General features: G+C 43.5%; 1 protein-coding gene across 1 annotated transcript in view; it reads right to left on the bottom strand.

Annotated features, from left to right (window-relative positions):
• The window catches only part of SCN8A (sodium voltage-gated channel alpha subunit 8), a 206,508-nt gene that overhangs the window by 60,857 nt on the left and 132,633 nt on the right, over positions 1–13,018 (bottom strand). Inside the window, exons 15-17 of the mRNA XM_040425907.1 lie at positions 9,754–9,927; positions 4,000–4,356; positions 912–1,376 (exon numbers count right to left, since the gene is read on the bottom strand). Of these exons, the coding sequence (XP_040281841.1) occupies positions 912–1,376; positions 4,000–4,356; positions 9,754–9,927 (996 nt within the window). The remainder of the gene's footprint in view (positions 1–911; positions 1,377–3,999; positions 4,357–9,753; positions 9,928–13,018) is intronic.

Raw genomic sequence — 13,018 nt, 5'->3', positions numbered from 1 at the left:
ATGTAGCCTTAATCTGCTGTAAAAGTACAACTCCCAGCATGCACACTTGCTCAGCTGTTCTTGTAACTTTCACAGAAGTGAAAGAAGGATTCTGGGAGTTGCAGTTTCAGAACAGCCGGAGTAACGGAGGTTGCTGATCCCTGCTGTAAGGTATTTTCAAAATTATCAAAATGATATCTAAATAATTTCTTCTATTACGTGACATTATTTTGAAGCATTCAAGTGAATGGGACAAAGCTGCAATACCAAGGACCGCCACTACAAAAAGTATGGCATGAGCAGTACAAAGCATCGTAAAACCCCATGTAAACAACAGAGGCTGCAAAGCTTGCCCAGCTGAGAGTCAGACCCCACGGATCTAACATTGATGGCCTACTGATGGACTAGGATAGGCAATCATTTTAAAAACCTGGATAACCTCTTTAACTTTAGGGGGTCTATCCTGCTGATAGTTTCCTTTTTGAGGGGGTTTAAAGGGGTTATCCCTTGACTAATGTAAAAAATGAAAATCAGACATCATACAGGACATGACAATCTTTTTCTAACAAAGCTAGAACCAGCCCTGTACCTCACATGGATCCAGAGATCTCTCCACTCATTGCTCTGCTAGATTTGTATCAAGCTGACAGTTCAAGGGCGTGTCTATTCTGCTGCAGCTCTCGCCCTATCACAGCTCAGGAAACAGTTGAAGAATGGAACCGAGCATGTGTGGTCATGTCAGTGAGCAGGATAAAGAGAAAAAAACAAACAGCAGGTGGCGCTATACAGATACATTTTATTGAATAACTCAGTGGCTATGCAAAATTTTTAATTACATGCAGTTACAAAAGTATTCAGATCAAGGTGCTGGTTTGAAAACTGTAGAATAGACAACCCCTTTAAGTAAAAATAAAAAAAATTTAACCACTTACATCTTTGCTTCCTTCTTCATCAGATACACTGCTAAAATCCTCAGTATTAAGATTCTCAAAATCAGATTCTCCCACTGCAATCGGCACTTTGACAGTGAGGTTAGGGTTATTTATGAATGACATGTGGTCCTCGTCTATAACATATTTCTCCATACTGCTTCCTATACCACTGGTAGTGCCATTGCCGTTCTTCTGATATTCCATATCTCGATTGATATCCACCCCGGCGTGATTTACTAAGCAGTGTTTTTTTTCATACATGTCATCTAAAGGCTTTTCATCGGCATCTTTCTTCTTAAAGTATTTTTGTATAAAGTTGTGCACTTTGAGTTTAATCCAAGCTATGCCTTTTTTAATGCGAATGACTGAAATTTGAAGGTTGTTCATTTCTCCGTCATCATCAGTGGCAGCCAGATTGTCTGCACTGAATGAGCTGAGTAACAAAGCAAGGAACAGATTCAGGACCTAGAAGAAGGCGAGAAGTGATAGTTAATGCCAATACTTAGGATTAATCCATTTAGGCTTAAATTATCCATAGTAGTATAAACCTGTTTATTATCTAAATATATCCATATGTCTGTATGACATAAGTATAACAGAAATATTTTACTTTTCTATGTTATGTACAGTATAATCCCATTTTAAAACTACACCGAAAATGAACATTACAAATTTAGCATTTCTTCCAGGAATGTGCTCAGAAATCATAGAGCCCACGGTAATGTACTTATTTTTGGTTAAAGTTAATCCCAGCTGCAATTTCCATTTAGAGCTCCAAATTTCCTCCTCTTCAGACAAGTCAGTGAAATAAATGATAACACTGGCTGCCATCAGCCACCACTAGGGGGAGCTGACTGCATAATGTGATTTACAGCTTTACTTGTACTCAATGGAACGTGTGAAAGGTGTATATGCCCTGAGCTTCCCTTAGTAGTGGTTGCAGGAAAACCTTCTTCTTTGAAGAAGCAGAAGAAATCAGTACCATCTCCCTCTCACTACCCCTTGGCATGCCTCTCCGCTGCCAGTGAATATAATACAGAATATTAAACTACTTGTTGCCTTTTCATGCAAAGATTACATTGTATTTTTGTTACCTTTTTAAGATAATTCTATTAATTAACTAAAAATGATGATCCCATGTACAAGCAATTCCAATTTCATTATTTATGGGTCCAACACTACAATGCTGGACAGGGTGTGGTGTCACATGTTAGTATTGGGTAAATCTTTCTGTTTTCACAGTTAACAAGTTGCTGTGAACAACCAACATATTTGACTTGGGGTTATTCCTGAGAGTGGAATATAAGGGACTCCTTGGTGTGCACCCTTTAACCCCTGTACGGGGATCTGGACTTCACTGCAGGGAATCCCCAGGTCACAACCATATTAGTAGTCTCAGCAAAGACTGACGTGATACTTGTGTGTCACATCGGGACACAATACAAAAATGTTAGCCAGATGTCACAGTCAGATGGCCAGAGGTCTGGGCAGGCATAATCTGAGGAGCATGGTAAACAGGTGGAAGGTCAGGAATAGCAGCAAACGTAGTGAGGTCAAGGGACAATCCTTATCAAGAACCAATATAATAGGGATCGACCGATATTGATTTTTTAGGGCCGATACCGATACCGATAATTTGTGAACTTTCAGGCCGATAGCCGATAATTTATATCGATATTCTGGGAATTTTCATTTTTGAAAAAAAATAATTTCCTACACAAATCTGCTGAAAATTAATATGTTTATTGTTAACGTGTATTTCATATTTTTTTGTAAATCTTTCTTTTTCATTTATACTTAATATTTTTGTGTTTTTTTTGTTTGCTTTTTACTAACTTTTAGCCCCCTTAGGGACTAGAACCCTTGTCCTATTCACCCTGATAGATCTCTATCAGGGTGAATAGGATCTCACACTGTCCCTGCTGCCCTGTGCTTTGTGCACACAGCAGCATGGAGCTGAACATGGTAGCCAGGGCTTCAGTAGCGTCCTGGCTGCCATGGTAACCGATCGGAGCCCCAGGATTACACAGCTGGGGCTCCGATCGGAGGAGCAGGGAAGAGGGGACCCTGTGGCCACTGCCACCAATGATTAATACTGGGGGGCTTGGGGGGGGGGGGGGGCGCACTGCGCCACCAATGAAGAGAAATCTCTCATTAATTCATATACAGGAGGCGGGAGCTGGCTGCAGAATCACATAGCCGGCTCCCGACCTCTATGAGCGGTAGCTGCGATCCGCGGCACCTAAGGGGTTAACTACCACAGATCGCAGCTACCGCTCATAGAGGTCGGGAGCCGGCTATGTGATTCTGCAGCCAGCTCCCGCCTCCTGTATATGAATTAATGAGAGATTTCTCTTCATTGGTGGAGCGGTGGCCACAGCCCCTCTCTCCTCTAATTGGCGGCAGCAGCAGCACAGGGGGAGGGAGACACTGCTTCCTTCTCCCCTGTGCTGCTAAGGGAACACAGAGAGCGCTGAGAGCAGCGCGTTCTGTGTTCCCAATACGTTATCAGTATATCGGCAAAATAGATGCCGATACCGATAACTGTCAAAATCCTGAATATCGGCCGATAATATCGGTAAAACCGATAATCGGTCGATCCCTACAATATAATATTATAATATTGCAGGATGCAGAAAATTAACTGAACCTATTGCTCAGGCATAGGATGTTGTGAGAATGTCTGAAAGAAGTCTGCTTCAGCTGTGGATTGGCTGGCTATCTAGAAATTATTGAGAAGACAGGCCTGTGTTTGGGCAAAGTTGCTGCGTGCCAGGTGGAAGAGACTTGACAGTGAAAAGCCAGCAGAACCCATTATTCGGCAGTACACACATCTAGGTTCAGTCCAAAAAACTATATTTTATTGCAAAAACACCAACACAAATGTAACGTCTCGGCCCATAAACAGTGGCACATATGGCTAGATATCACTATGTGGATAGATATCACTGAGGCATGAGGCATTTATTAGGGGAAATCCTGGTTCTCCACATTACTTCTTATGTATATAAGCAAATAATTCATATATGATTGCTCAAAGATAAAACTACAGATGAATGGGTACGTAAAAAAAAAATCATATACTAACCACTAAGTTTCCAATAACCATCACCATCATGAAGACAACCAGACACATAGCCTGTCCTGCGACCTCCATGCAGTCCCACATGGTTTCAATCCACTCTCCACACAACACTCGAAAAACGATAAGGAAAGAATGAAAAAAATCATTCATGTGCCAGCGTGGTAGCACACAGTCTGGATTTATTTTGCAGACACAATCCTTGTAATTTTTGCCAAATAACTGCATCCCCACCACAGCAAAAATGAAGACGATGATGGCCAGCACTACTGTCAGGTTGCCCAATGCACCAACAGAGTTTCCAATGATTTTAATCAGCATGTTCAGCGTGGGCCAGGATTTGGCTAGCTTGAAGACTCTCAGCTGTAAAACACAACAATCATTTCAATTAGCGATAAATATGCATAACAAGCCTACGATTCATATGAAAAATAGACTTTTATTATTGGTTACATTTCTTCAAATTTTTCTTGTGCTGCTTTCATAATTTGTAGATATAGCAGTCGACAGCTATCAGTGACTGAAAGCTATCTATATATACACACTAAATTCTATCACTGATAATACATCCCCTGTGTACAACTATCATTGACTGACAGCTATCTCTGTATACACACTCACACAGAGAAAGCAATTAATCACTGATAACACCTCCCCTGTGTACAACTAGCAGTGACTGACAGCTATCTCTGTATACACACTTACACAGGGAATGATATCATTGATAACACCTAACCTGTGTACAGTCGTGGCCAAAAGTTTTGAGAATTACATAAATATTGGAAATTGGAAAAGTTGCTGCTTAAGTTTTTATAATAGCAATTTGCATATACTCCAGAATGTTATGAAGAGTGATCAGATGAATTGCATAGTCCTTCTTTGCCATGAAAATTAACTTAATCCCCGAAAAAAATTTCCACTGCATTTCATTGCTGTCATTAAAGGACCTGCTGAGATCATTTCAGTAATCATCTTGTTAACTCAGGTGAGAATGTTGACGAGCACAAGGCTGGAGATCATTATGTCAGGCTGATTGAGTTAAAATGGCAGACTTGACATGTTAAAAGGAGGGTGATGCTTGAAATCATTGTTCTTCCATTGTTAACCATGGTGACCTGCAAAGAAACGCGTGCAGCCATCATTGCGTTGCATAAAAATGGCTTCACAGGCAAGGATATTGTGGCTACTAAGATTGCACCTCAATCAACAATTTATAGGATCATCAAGAACTTCAAGGAAAGAGGTTCAATTCTTGTTAAGAAGGCTTCAGGGCGTCCAAGAAAGTCCAGCAAGCGCCAGGATCGTCTCCTAAAGAGGATTCAGCTGTGGGATCGGAGTGCCACCAGTGCAGAGCTTGCTCAGGAATGGCAGCAGGCAGATGTGAGCGCATCTGCACGCACAGTGAGGCGAAGACTTTTGGAAGATGGCCTGGTGTCAAGAAGGGCAGCAAAGAAGCCACTTCTCTCCAAAAAAAACATCAGGGACAGATTGATCTTCTGCAGAAAGTATGGTGAATAGACTACTGAGGACTGGAGCAAAGTCATATTCTCTGATGAAGCCTCTTTCCGATTGTTTGGGGCATCTGGAAAAAGGCTTGTCCGGAGAAGAAAAGGTGAGCGCTACCATCAGTCCTGTGTCATGCCAACAGTAAAGCATCCTGAGACCATTCATGTGTGGGGTTGCTTCTCATCCAAGGGAGTGGGCTCACTCACAATTTTGCCCAAAAACACAGCCATGAATAAAGAATGGTACCAAAACACCCTCCAACAGCAACTTCTTCCAACAATCCAACAACAGTTTGGTGAAGAACAATGCATTTTCCAGCACGATGGAGCATCGAGCCATAAGGCAAAAGTGATAACTAAGTGGCTCGGGGACCAAAACGTTGACATTTTGGGTCCATAGCCTGGAAACTCCCCAGATCTTAATCCCATTGAGAACTTGTGGTCAATCCTCAAGAGGCGGATGGACAAACAAAAACCCACTAATTCTGACAAACTCCAAGAAGTGATTATGAAAGAATGGGTTGCTATCAGTCAGGAATTGGCCAAGAAGTTGATTGAGAGCATGCCCAGTCGAATTGCAGAGGTCCTGAAAAAGAAGGGCCAACACTGCAAATACTGACTCTTTGCATAAATGTCATGTAATTGTCGATAAAAGCCTTTGAAACGTATGAAGTGCGTGTAATTATATTTCACTACATCACAGAAACAACTGAAACAAAGATCTAAAAGCAGTTTAGCAGCAAACTTTGTGAAAACTAATATTTGTGTCATTCTCAAAACTTTTGGCCACGACTGTACAGTTATACACTTACAGAGAATGCTATCAATCACTGATAACACCTCCCTGTGTGCAACTATCAGTGACTGACAGCTCTCTATGTATACACATTTACACAGAGAATGTTATCAATCACTGATAACACCTCCCCTGTGTAGAGCTATCAGTGACTGACAGCTATCTCTGTATACACACTTACACAGACAATGCTATCAATCACTGATAACACCTCCCTTGTGTAAAGCTATCAGTGACTGACAACTCTCTATGTATACACACTTACAGAGAATGCTATCAATCACTGATAACACCTCCCCGTGTACAACTATCAGTGACTGACAGCTCTCTATGTATACACACTTACACAGAGAATGCTATCAATCACTGATAACACCTCCCTGTGTGCAACTATCAGTGACTGACAGCTCTCTATGTATACACATTTACACAGAGAATGCTATCAATCACTGATAACACCTCCCCTGTGTAGAGCTATCAGTGACTGACAGCTATCTCTGTATACACACTTACACAGGGAATGCTATCAAATCACTGATAACAACTCCCCTGTGTACAACTATCAGTGACTGACAGCTATCTCTGTATACACACTTACACAGGGAATGCTATCAATCACTGATAACAACTCCCCTGTGTACAACTATCAGTGACTGACAGCTATCGCTGTATACACACTTACACAGAGAATGCTATCAATCACTGATATCACCTCTGAAGTGAACAAAGAATTTAGGAAACTGAGAGATATAAATGTATAAATGACAAGTTCTACGGAAGCTTTTCCCACAAAACTATATATCAATCTGCTCAGCTCCTCCTGCTCTATAACCTGCCGTCTGCAGACTGCACTGCATTTTATGATGATAGGTTACTCTTTAAAGTTTGACAAGATTTTCCAAATGCCTTTAAAAACAGTAAGCATGGCTCTAATATGAACAGAGCCCGGTTTCAAGAAGCTTATATTTTTTATATAGGGCAATGACAATGTGCAACCATTATACCCCTCTCAGATTTGTATCAACCGAAAAAAGGGTAACTTACAAATTAGGGCATATTACAAATTAGGGCATATTTATTAGATCGCTGACTAATTAGGGGTGCAAAGTACTAGGGTGCATTCTAAGAAAGGTGAACCATTTACTTTCTTGTGAACATACAGTAAGCTGCTTGGAGAACACCATCCTTGAGATATGAGCACAGAACATTCATTTACGCAGTGTTATTTTACATTATACATGTTTATATTATTAATTGACATTAATTTATTCCATTAGGGCAGCATGGTAATGGTCCCTTTCAGCGCTCGGGTCCTTGGTTCAAATCCAACCAAGGACTAGAGTTGTTGCGATACCAATTTTTTGATTCGGTTTCGATACCATGAAAAAGTATTGCGATACTCGATACCATTCGATACCACGCAAAAAAAATAAACCAAAAAGCCACGTGCATTCCGCATTTGAAAAAATGGCGAATCGCGCATTATTTTATTTTTTTTTCTGTTCCGGTGTTCACTGCATAGATTTTTTTAAATATTTTAATAGTTTGGACTTTTTCTGACGTGGCGATATGTAATATGTTTATTATTTATACATTTTATATGTGAAATTGGGAAAAGGGGGTGATTCATACTTAATATTTTGGTGTTTTTTTTTTTCCTTTTTTTTTTTTTTACACTTTTTATTTAATAACTATTTCCCCCCTTAGGGGCCAGAACCTGGGATCTTTCATCCCTTGTCCTATTCACCCTGATAGAGCTCTATCAGGGTGAATAGGACTTCACACTGTCCCTGCTGCCCTGTGCTCTGTACACACAGCATCAGGGATGTTACCATGGCAGCCAGGGCTTCAGTAGCGTCCTGGCTGCCATGGTAACCGATCGGAGCCCCAGGCTTACACAGCTGGGGCTCCGATCAGAAGCTGCCACTGCACCACCAATGAGGGGGAGGGGAGAGGACCCTGTGGCCACTGCCACCAATGATTTTAATACTGGGGGGTTGAGAGGGGCCGGCGCACTGTGCCACCAATGATTTTGATGGGATGGGGGGTTGAGGGGGGGTCACACTGCACCACCAATGATAATTACCCCTTAATACAGGAGGCGGGTACTGGCAGATCAGCGGCAGTTAACCCCTCAGGTGCCGCACCTGAGGGGTTAACTGCCGCTGATCGCAGCTCCCTGTCAGAGGCAGGGTGCCGGCAATGCGATTCTGCTGCCGGCACCCGCCTCCTGTATTATGTGTTAAAGACGTGGGTCCAGACTTTCAGTATTAGGCTACACAGAGCGGCGCCCAGCGATGTCCCAACACTTACTATTAGTCCTGGGCGCCGCTCCGTTCGCCTGCTGTGCCCCATTACTGTGTCCTCTCCTGCTCCACATGCTTATTATTATCGGAGCGATGGGGAGGAGACATCAGCTTCTCTAGTGGGCGTTCCTTCTCCCTGGCTATAGTGCTGTCCGATCGCAGCGCAGGAAGAAGGAACGCCCACTAGTGAAGCTGATGTCTCCTCCCCATCCCTCCGATAGTAATCAGCATGTGGAGCAGGAGAGGAGACAGTAATGGGGCACAGCAGGCGAACAGAGCGGCGCCCAGGAATAATGGTGAGTGCTGGGACATCGCTGGGCGCCGGTCTGTGTATGAATAGTCCTATCATTGGTGGCGCAGTGCGCCCGCCCCTCTCTTCTCATTGGTGGCAGCGGCAGCACAGGGGGGAGGGAGGACTGCTTCCTTCTCCCCTGTGCTGCTCAGGGAACATGAGCGCGCTGAGAGCAGTGCGCTGACTGCGCTCATGTTCAGAGATACTAGACTGCGCAGCAGCGCAGCCCAGTATCGAAAAAATGGAAATCCCGGTATCGTATCGATACCGGGACAAAAGTATCGATTGGGTATCGAAATTTCGATACCCGCAACAACCCTACCAAGGACGACATCTGCATGGAGTTTGTATGTTCTCCTCATGTTTGCATAGGTTTCCTCCCACACTACAAAGACATACTGACAGGGAATCTAGATTGTGAGCTCCACTGGGGACATAGAGTGATGACAATGTCTGTAAAGCGCTGCAGAATATGTCACCGCTATGTAAGTAAAATGAACAAATAAGTGCCGCTCCACTGCAGACTAAAACACTTTGGCAAAACAGTCAAGTGCAGAATTATCTTGTGCCTGACCATACCTATAATATACTATGGACAAACCTATAGTTTTCTGATAATTTTTAAACCTTTCTTATTATAGGTGCTTCTCTTCTCAGAAGGTGACACAAGTGAGAGACTGGTGCTACATACTGATTTACACCCCCAGCACTCCTGAACCATTGTATTTGGATACCGAATTAGTTAGACATAGCTAGCAAAGAAATGAGAACCCCTATTAAAAATCATTGTGCCAGCCGGGGACACAGTCTGAAATAGCATTCTTAACCAAATCTAATAAGAGCAGCATTAGAATAACATACCAATCGGAAAGATCGCAATACAGACAGGCCTTCGACACCTTGAAGACCCAACTCCATTAAACTGAGAGATACAATAAAGCTATCGAAAATATTCCAGCCTTCCTGAAAATAATAGTACGGATCCATTGCTACCAACTTTAAAAACATTTCTGCTGTAAAAATACCGGTAAAAACCTAAAAGAGGAGAAAAGTAGAACATTCACCAGTTAATGCATTGTTAACAATTTCACAGTTCTATGTCCATTTATTCTTTATTTAGTGACAGCTCCACTTGGAAAATAATTTTGGGGGTTATTACACTACTTTCACACTAGCGGCAGCCTTCTCCGGCAGGCTATTCCGGCAGGTGAACAGCTGCCACTAGTACACGGTTTCTGCCGGAGGTCCGCTCCGGCCCATTGACTACAGTGGGGGCGGGCCGGAGTTCTGGCGGCAGCATAGGCAAACATTGTGAGAGGCGGCCGGAATAAAACTACGACATGTATGCAGATTGCAACGCAACAGATTTCAGAACAGGTCACATCAGATTACAGTATTTTAAAAATCTCTAACAATTAGGCCTCATGCAAACTACAGATACCGGCCATATGTGCATGCCGCATTGTTCATGGGCCCAATAGTAGAAATCCTTATCCTTATCCGCAAAACAGACAAGAATAGGACGTGTTCTACAAATGTGGACAGCACACGGATGGCATTTATTGCTGTCCCATAAAAATGAAGGGTTCAGGTCTGAACTGCAAAAAACTGTGGATAGGATGCGGACCAAAAATACAGTCGCATGCATGAGGCCTAGAGTCTCCAAACTTTCCTTACTTTGGGGGTCATTTATCATTTGAGGTTGTTTTTGTGTCACTTTTAAGCCTGGCTTTGCTTTGTGTGTCTGCACTAAATTTATGAATTGGTGCACCATACTAATATATCTGGCGTAAGTGCAATGTGGTTTCCACCTTTAGGTGTAAAAGTACACCAGGGGGTTGCCTGGCCTAGGTTGCGACTTTTGCAAAACGCGCACATAGCAAATGAGCCATAATCCAGGTCTAATCTCACCTTTAGCTCTTAAACATAGACCACTGTGAAAAGTGGCGAAGATCACAAAATGTTGCTCATTTAACTGAATGTCGCAGTTGCCATGACTTGCGACTTTTTTAGACGACAAAACGGACATATCTGATTTGATAAATGTTCTTTACGTAGTATGTGTAACTATTTTGTATTATAATCCTATTTTTCTCACTGGCGGTTTACTAGACTGTATTGTATAATCATTCTGTACTTGCTGTAATCAGTTTTTCATTACTTCTGGTAAATCTATGATGGGATTCTGTTAATACACAGACAAGGTGGAGTCAAGAACCTCAGCTCTGCCCAAATGGAGCAGAGAAGAAAAGGACTAAAACACGCTGAGCGAGCCCTGAGGAAATAAATAGCAGGCAATAATCACTTACTGGTATCAAGCATAAAATATGAGCTAAGAGATCTCTAAGCTATTCAACAGCATTTGGCATGCCCACGTGGCAGTCTGTAACTATTCAAAGGCAGAACTCTTTAAGGGAGATTCACTTAAAGGGGTTATCCGAAGCTTGAAATGGCCCATACGCCCGGGCTCCTCACATTGATTCTACCTACCTGGCTCCCCGAGCTGCTCCTGGTCTCCACACTGCCGCAGCTGCTTCTCCCCGTGAGCGGATGAAACCGGTGTCGGGGGGATGCAGCCAATGGCAGGCGGTGACGTGGACGTGTCTCCTAGTATCACCCACAATGCTAGGGAGGCTCACCCCCCACCCAGACACAAATGTTTTTATCCACGTACGGGGAGAAGCAGCTGTGGCAGTGCGGACACCAGAAGCGGCGCAGGGATTGGTGAGCCAGGTAAGTAGAATCAGTGCGAGGGGCCTGAGGCGTATGGGGGGCCATTACCAGCATCAGATAATCCCTTTAAGGTGGCATATCATAGGCCAGTGTAAACCCAATGTGAGATACAGCAAATGTATTAAAGGGAGTCTGTCAGCACTTTTCACCATGCAAAACTACTGACAGCTCTAGGTAAGAGCTGGGACGGCATGAGAAACATACTTTTTTCAGAGTCGTGTGAATATGAACTTGTAGGCTCCTTTTAGACAAGCGAGTTCCACGCATTGGACTCGCGGCGTGAGTATGTGGCAGCTCCCGTTCTGACCTCCCAGCTATGACCAGGTCGCATAGAATTATATTGATTTATGATGCTATGTAACCCTTACAGTTCTGGAATGTACTGGATAACACTGGCAGCATTATGTCAGTGTTATACAATACATTCCAGATCTCTAAGGGTTACATAGTATCATAAATCAATATAATGCTATGCAACCCCGTCAGTGCTGGGAGGTCAGGACAGGAGCTGCCGCATACACACGCTACGAGAACCTGATAGAACAGAAGTTCATATTCACATCACTCCTGATAATAAAAGCTACAAAAAAGGGATGCTTGTCCTACTCTCCCCGGCATCTATCTAGGGCAGTCAGCAGATTGCATGGTCAGAATTGCTGACATAAGAAAAAAGCAACTACTCAGTCCTCTTCTCCCAAAACCAGCTTCTCCACCATTACAGAAGGAAAACTTTTCACCCTACTCTCCAGATCACATCTCACCACCTACGCACTTGACCCAATGTCATCCCACCTCATCTCCAATCTCACCACAATGTTTATCCAAGCCCTAACTCATCTCTTCAACCTATCACTACCCTCTGGTGTCTTCCCCTCTGGTTTTAAACATGCTACCATTACACCCTGTCACGGGGTTCCGAAGGTGCACTCGGTCCCCCATTGCCCGCAGAACTGTTGCTTAGCTTTTGGAATGAGGTTCTGTGTTTGACCTCATTCCCAGGGCGGCTTTACTAGCTGGGTGGCTCCCTGCTCCTAGTCTGCCTTGAGCGCCGAGCTGATCACTCGGTGCTCGACTGGTTGGTCTGTCGGTCATGTGATGCTGGCCACGTCACATGACCCTCACTCCCCACTATAAATACAGGCAGCCTGCTGGCTACAGGTTGCCTGTTAATTTCTAGGCTCCTGGCTATTTGTTGGACTACTGAATATTTACCTGATCCTGTTCCCTGACGATCCTCTGCCTGCTCCTCCTGTACTGCGCATACATCCTGGTATTGTGACCTCGGCTCCCACCTGACTACTCTCTTAGGACTCCTCTTGTACTTCGCTACTCTCCTGGTATTTGACCCCGGCTTCTCCAGACCATTCTTTGCTTAATCCGTTGTACTGCGTAG

The sequence above is a fragment of the Bufo bufo genome, chromosome 3, assembly GCF_905171765.1.
Source record: "Bufo bufo chromosome 3, aBufBuf1.1, whole genome shotgun sequence".
Taxonomy (NCBI): Eukaryota; Metazoa; Chordata; class Amphibia; order Anura; family Bufonidae; genus Bufo; species Bufo bufo.
The sequence above is the reverse complement of the archived record's forward strand: the minus strand, read 5'-3'. Positions and strand labels throughout refer to the sequence as shown.